Raw genomic sequence first — 6,777 nt, forward strand, 5'->3', positions numbered from 1 at the left:
TCTCCTCACCGTGCCTCGTTCTCGCCTGTCCCGCCATCGACCCCCGGCCCACGTCATCCCCCTGGCCTGGAATGCCCTCTCTCCCAACATCTGCCAAGCTAGCTCTCTTCCTCCCTTCAAGGCCCTACTGAGAGCTCACCTCCTCCAGGAGGCCTTCCCAGACTGAGCCCCCTCTTTCTTCTCCCCCTCGTGCCCCTCTCCATCCCCCCGTTTTACCTCCTTCCCTTCCCCACAGCACCTGTATATATGTATATATGTTTGTACATATTTATTACTCTATTTATTTTACTTGTACATACCTATTCTATTTATTTTATTTTGTTAATATGTTTGGTTTTGTTCTCTGTCTCTCCCTTCTAGATTGTGAGCCCACTGTTGGGTAGGGACTGTTTCTATATGTCGCCAACTTGTACTTCCCAAGCGCTCAGTACAGTGCTCTGCACACAGTAAGTGCTCAGTAAATACGATTGATTGAAGCCTGCGGCATCCAGGGAAGAGGCCGGTGTGTGCTGACAAAAGCTGCTGTACCATGTCCACTAGCAGTTCCCAACTGGTCCACCTGAGTCCCAGCAACCTTTGCATGCCCCAGCCCACAGGGTGTCCACAGGGTGTCAGGTCAACCTTCCCATCAACACTAAAATCTGTTCCTTCCTCTCCATGCAAGTAGCTACCACATTAATCTGAGCACTTATCCTACCCCGTCTTCACTACTGGATCAGCCGGGACCTCCCTGACTCCTGTCTCTTCCCACTCCAGGCCATACTTCACTCTGCTGCCCGGATCATTTATTTACACAATCGGGAGGTTCCTGAGGAGTGGGGAAACTTGGATGAACGGTTTTGTAAAGAAATGATCTTTTGGATGCAAGCACTCCTGATCATTGACTTTACAGCACTCTATCACCTTGCCCCCTCCTAAACTCACCTCAGTGATTTTCTACTCTCTCCACCTTCAAAATCTTATTAAAATCACATCTCCTCCAAAAGGCATTCCCCAATTAAGCCCTCATTTCCCTTACTCCCTTCTCCCAGCCCCAGAGCAACTAAGTACATAACTGTAATTTATTTATTACTACTAATGCCTGTCTCCCCCCAGACCATAAGCTCCTTGTGGGCAGGAAATGTGTCTACCAACTCTGCTGGACTGTCCTCTGCCAAGTGATTAATAGGGTACTCTGCCCACAGTAAAGACTCAGTAAATGACCACTTAGGTACAGATCTTCTAGACTGTAAGCCTGGTGTGAGCAGGGATTGTCTCTATTGCTGAATTGTACTTTCCAAGCATTTAGCACAGTGCTCTGTGCACAGTAAGTGCTCAATAAATACAAATGAGTGAGTGATTGAGATAACCACTGTTCCCCACTGTACATGCTGTTATTATATATCTACATTCTGTTCAAACATAAAATATCAAAAAAATCATCACGGTATATAGATTACAGCTTAGTCATTTCTGCTTCAGTTGCTCACTTTTCATTTGACTGGAGGAGGAAGTTTAGGATATAGCAATCCATAACTGGTTGCCAATTTTCTCCTTTTGAACATTTTTCTGAACAGCAGTTACCACCAAAATACTCCTAAAAATGCATCCTGGTTTAAGTGGATTTGCAACAACTTTAAAAGTATGCAAGAGCACCCGTCATTCCTTCAGGTTATGAAGGAGCTTGGTTTTTTCCTCCCCTTTATCTGTAGCTGTATGCTTGCTGTATAATATTGAGCAAGTCATTTAACTTCTCAGTGCCTCATTTTCCTCATCTGTAAAATGGGCATTACATAACTGTTCTTTCTCCTAGTGGGATGGAACTGTATCCCACCATTTTATCCAGTGCTTAATAATACAGTGTTTGACATGACACAGAAAACACTTAACAAATACCACAATTATTATTATTAGTCACTAGCTTTCTAATTTAGGAAATTGTTTATAAGACTGGGTAGGTCTCTGAGATGTCTTATGGGAAGCAGCGTGGCTTAGTAGATACAGCAAGCACCTGGGAGTCAGTAGGAGAGTTCTAATCCCAGCTCCACCATTTGTCTGCTCTGTGACTATGGGAAAGTCACTTCATTTCTCTGTTCCTCAGTTACCTCATCTGTAAAATGCAGATTAAACAGTTTGAGCCCCATCTGGGACAGGGACTATGTCCAACCTGATTAACTTGTTTCTAACCCAGTGCTTAGAACAGTGTTTGGCACATAGTAAGTGTTTAACAAGTACCTTAATTATTATTATTATTATTATTTACTATTATTATTATTATTGCTCACTAACAGGTATATTAAGCCTTCCTTGACAAGCCCTCTTTTCCTTTCCTTCAACTCCGTATGTGTCAACCTGATTTGCCCCCTTTATTCATCCCCACTTTCAGCCCCATAGCGCTTATATACATATTTTTAATTCATTTATTTATATTAATGTCTATCCCCTCCTCTAGACTGTAAGCTCACTGTGGGTAGGGAATGTGTCTGTTATATTATACTCTCCCAAGTGTTCAGTACTGAATAAGTGCTCCATAAATACAATTGATTGACTTAGCATAACGATAGACTTGAACTGTGTTTCTAATGAAAAAACACCCTTTCATTCTGGTCTCCCTCTCAGGTAGCTTTTTCACAGACCCTCTTTTCCACCTAGGGTTTGGGCCGGCACCTATAACATCTATTGTTTTTCCTACCACTCAGTCTACCTGGACCTTACCTACACTTAATTCCTTTTTTCTCTCCTTCTTCTGCAGGGAAGAGAACATCAAAAACAAAGGACAAGAAAAACAAGAAGAAGAAAAGAAAGTTAATAGAAAGGGTCCAGGAGCAACACAGTGTCTTCCTAGCTACAGATAGGGTTAATCAGTAAAAGCCCATTCCTTTAATTGGTCCTTTTTGTTGTTGTTGTTTTGCAAAAGTGCACAAAGCTGCTATGCGCTCCTGCACACTGATGCACTGCAGTTCCCTGCTTTGACAGTATTGGTTGCAAATAACTTGTGAAAGAAGGGTCCATAAGTGTGTTTGGGTGTTATTTATAATTTTTCCTCAAAACTGCGAGGGCAGGAATGCACTGAGTTGAATCAGTGGAAGAAGTGCAGAACCACGTTTGTGACTATTCAGTGCCTGTCATGAAACAGCTAATGTGTCAGCATGGAAATGCAGTGGGCAGTGAGGCTGCAGAACACCATTAAAGAATGGACTTGTGCATATTTATGTAAAAGAAGATATTTGGAGGTAGAACTACTATTTAGTTATGGTCTTTGTTTCTCATAATGTGTATTTTCAAGAACAAATGTATGGATATCTGCATAGTGTTAACATGTTTTCAGCATCCGTTACCTTGAACCAGTTGTATAGTAAAAACTGCTTTAAGCTGATAACATACTAGAGGAATTACTGCTCCGTTTCATGGCAGTTCCATGTGTACATATTATGCTGAGTCTACATAAACATATTTACTGTATATTTATGCTTTCTTATGTATAACAGATTATACATGGTTAATGTCAAAGTCACTTTTTGATCTTAGTGTTTCCTAAACATTGTCCAGTAAACCCATACTATTAGTGGCTTCTGAGGATTTTTTTGCCCTGAATTTTTTGTTGTCGTTGGGCTTACTTTCTCACTGTAAGGAATTTTCACAAATGATAAAGTACCATTCACCCTCATATTGAGCACTGTCAGTGGTTTTGAATAGACAAGCACAATTTACCCCTCCATCCTCCTGCCAGCCACCCTCACCCACCTCCCAGACTCAAACTGGAATCACTAAGGCATTGCATTCGAGAAAGAGAGCAGAAACCTTGGTGGTGGTGTTTCTTCAGCTAGGAAACCTGCCTTCACATTTGAGATGGGTTTTTCTTTATTAAAGACAAATGATGATTATTCCACTTGGAGTTTGGGTAATTAGCTCCTCAGATGCTGTTACTGGTAAACAGAAGTTAATCTCCACAGAGCCTGGAGAAAACCTTTAGCTCTATCTTAGCCTTAGTGTTGACTCTCTCCACCTGTCCTCAAGTCCCAGCTTCACCAGTTCAGCAAAGCCTCTGGGTGTTTGAAGGCTTTGGTCCTTAATGGAACTGGACCCCATTGGAGCAATTTTCATTAGGCCAGGGCCACTGGACAAGGACCGTGAGCGGCATTTGAGGGGAAACCGCTACTCAATTCCTGACACTGCTGGTCAGGTCATGAATCCTAGCCTGTTTCCCTGTCCCCAGTGATCCTGGGTAGAGTCTTCCTGCTCCAAAGACTGGGGGGAAACTGTGTTGCCTCCACCAGACATATTTCCCAAGGGAACTAGGATGCCTCAAATATTGGAAGCTACCTTAGGAAAGTTTACACTGATAAAGTTGTTTGCAATCACCAGTAGACATTATCCTGCACCCAGTGATTAGGAGAAAGGTTCTTCTAGATGGCACGTTTGCAAATATCAGGGGGTTTAGAACAAAAACACAAAGGAAGGGGTAAACCACCTGTTAACCTTATTTTGGCAAACTATCTCTTTAGAAATTTTTTAGATCTTGTTTTTGTGGGTTTACTGTTTGCCAACTGAGAGAAGTATCTTATCACTAAATATCAGTAGCATATCCATCTTTAAATATCAAGAAATATTATCGCTATGAGATGTCTTATAGGAATGTTATATGAAACTCTGGGATTTTTATCAAATCCTGAAGTTATCTCCTCATTTCACTTTCTATTGATATGCTCCTATTTAGAGAAAGGGAAGGAAAACAACCATGTCCAGTGCTTTGTTGTTAGAGACCAATACAAATACGATTGTTCTGTTTCCGGGATGTTATTTCATGCATTAAATAGATCACTTCAAAAACATTTAACATTGTGAAAACTGATCCTTTTTTAAGTATATTTGTTTAGAGATGGGTTAAAGCAGTAATACATTTGGCTTGTTTCTCACAAGAAAATTAAAATATACAAAATAAAAATCCATGAATTTGGCTGAATTCTCTTTTGGAATGCATCAATAAAATGATTTTTGTATCCACCATAAAACTGTAACTTTTATCACATGAAAAGTTCTCCTGCTCCATATGTCCACCCATTGCTGTGTAGGTGTATCTGAGATGTGTGGTGAAAATGGTCTGGATACCAGAATGGTCCAGGAGTTCATCTCCATAAGGTATGAAAAGTCCTTCTCTCCCCAAAATGTCCATTTCTCTTTCTCCATTCGGGATGTGGTTTGTGAAATGATAATTGCTCAAGTTATTACTTGTGTCTCAGACACTTTTCAAATTTCAAATGCTTTCTACTATTAGGAATTCCCTTCTACTTCAAATCCACTATGTCACAACTCTCCTCATCTTCAAAACTCTCCTGAAATCCTACCTCCTCCAGGAGGTCTTCCCCGGTTAACATTTCTTTCCCCCGATTACATTCCTGCAATACTAGCTCAGCACTTCTACACCAACTTCCTTAAGCAATCACACCCACCGGGAGCCCTTCTGTACCTTCCCATTTAAATGCCCTACAATTTAACTACTTGCTCAGACTTTAAGCTCATTGAGGACAGGGAACATGTCTACCAACTCTGTTATATTGTGCTCTCCCAAATGCCCGGTACCATATTCTGCACACAGTAAGCTCTCAATAAATATGATTGATTTATGTGCGCATTTTAGTGCAAGCTCCAAAGTGACTGTATACAGGCATGAAATAATTGCTGAGGACTGACATTTTGAGAAAGTCAATATGCAAAGAACACCCAGAAAGGTAGGGAGCTATATTTCAATGAATTTCTCTACTTTTTTTTTGATAAGTATTCATAAGGATTTTTCCACCTCTGGTAACAGGCCAGTAACTGCAGAAACCCAAAGAAGAGATGGGGAGGGAAGAGTTTTAGGGCAGCAAAAGAGTAAAAAGACAGATGTGAGGGTTCCTGGAAAGTTCTGCAAAGACTTAACCCTCAACCCTAAAACTCCCTCTTCAAACTGAAGAGACAGTATACTGTAACCTAAAGACATGGTATTCCAGTATTGCAGATGCCACACACTGTGGGAGAAAAGAAAATATGTGATTGAGGAGTATGACAGGTCAATGATATTGGGATGGCTGAATCACCATTTCAAATTATGAGGTTGATCATAGTTTTGAAACAACAGCCATCACCATCATCCTCTAATCAGATCCAGAAATGCACTTTGGCAAGATCTTTCAGGTGTGAGTGTTCTATTTGGTTTTAATTATCCAGATAATTTTCTGGGGGGATGCCTAAGTGTGGGAAACATCAACAAAGAACAGTGTGGGAAATAAATTTCCCCATTTTACTTTCATAGCTGAGGACGACTGAGTCCAATTTTGTTCTGAGAGATACTAATAAAGTCGCCGGACACATGGACTCTGCATGTTTTACGAGCTCCATTTGGAAGTGATTTTGTGCTCAACCTAAAGTGTGCTGCCAGGTGCTATAAAGATGGTGTGTGATTCCTCCTTTAGACTTCATTCGTCTGATCTTATTGGGCACAGGGGTGGGGGTTGGGGTGAATGGCTCCTCTGCCAATATTAGATGGCTTGGCACCACAGAGGACCTGATATTCCCATGCGTTTTAAAATACAACTGATAACCTTAGTGAACACACTGAAGATTTAAATCTACTTATGACATGCTTCTAAGAGACTGTGCTAAAAGGACTTAAAGTAGAAACATTTCAAACTTCTGTATTAGGATATTCTTCTTAAAGATGTTTTATGACTTGAACCATCTGACACTAGTGCCTGATTTGTTTTATATCTACCCCAGTGCTGAGTGCCATGCTTGGCACAGGGTAAAGAGTTAATATCA

General features: G+C 40.9%; 1 protein-coding gene across 1 annotated transcript in view; it reads left to right on the forward strand.

Annotated features, from left to right (window-relative positions):
- Positions 1–4,857, forward strand: part of RSPO2 (R-spondin 2) — a 182,274-nt gene extending 177,417 nt beyond the window's left edge. The window contains exon 5 of the mRNA XM_038745308.1: positions 2,732–4,857. Coding sequence (XP_038601236.1) covers positions 2,732–2,847 — 116 coding nt within the window. The 3' untranslated portion in view covers positions 2,848–4,857. The remainder of the gene's footprint in view (positions 1–2,731) is intronic.
- The last annotated feature ends 1,920 nt before the right edge of the window (positions 4,858–6,777 follow it).

This window comes from Tachyglossus aculeatus, chromosome 4, assembly GCF_015852505.1.
Source record: "Tachyglossus aculeatus isolate mTacAcu1 chromosome 4, mTacAcu1.pri, whole genome shotgun sequence".
Taxonomy (NCBI): domain Eukaryota; kingdom Metazoa; phylum Chordata; class Mammalia; order Monotremata; family Tachyglossidae; genus Tachyglossus; species Tachyglossus aculeatus.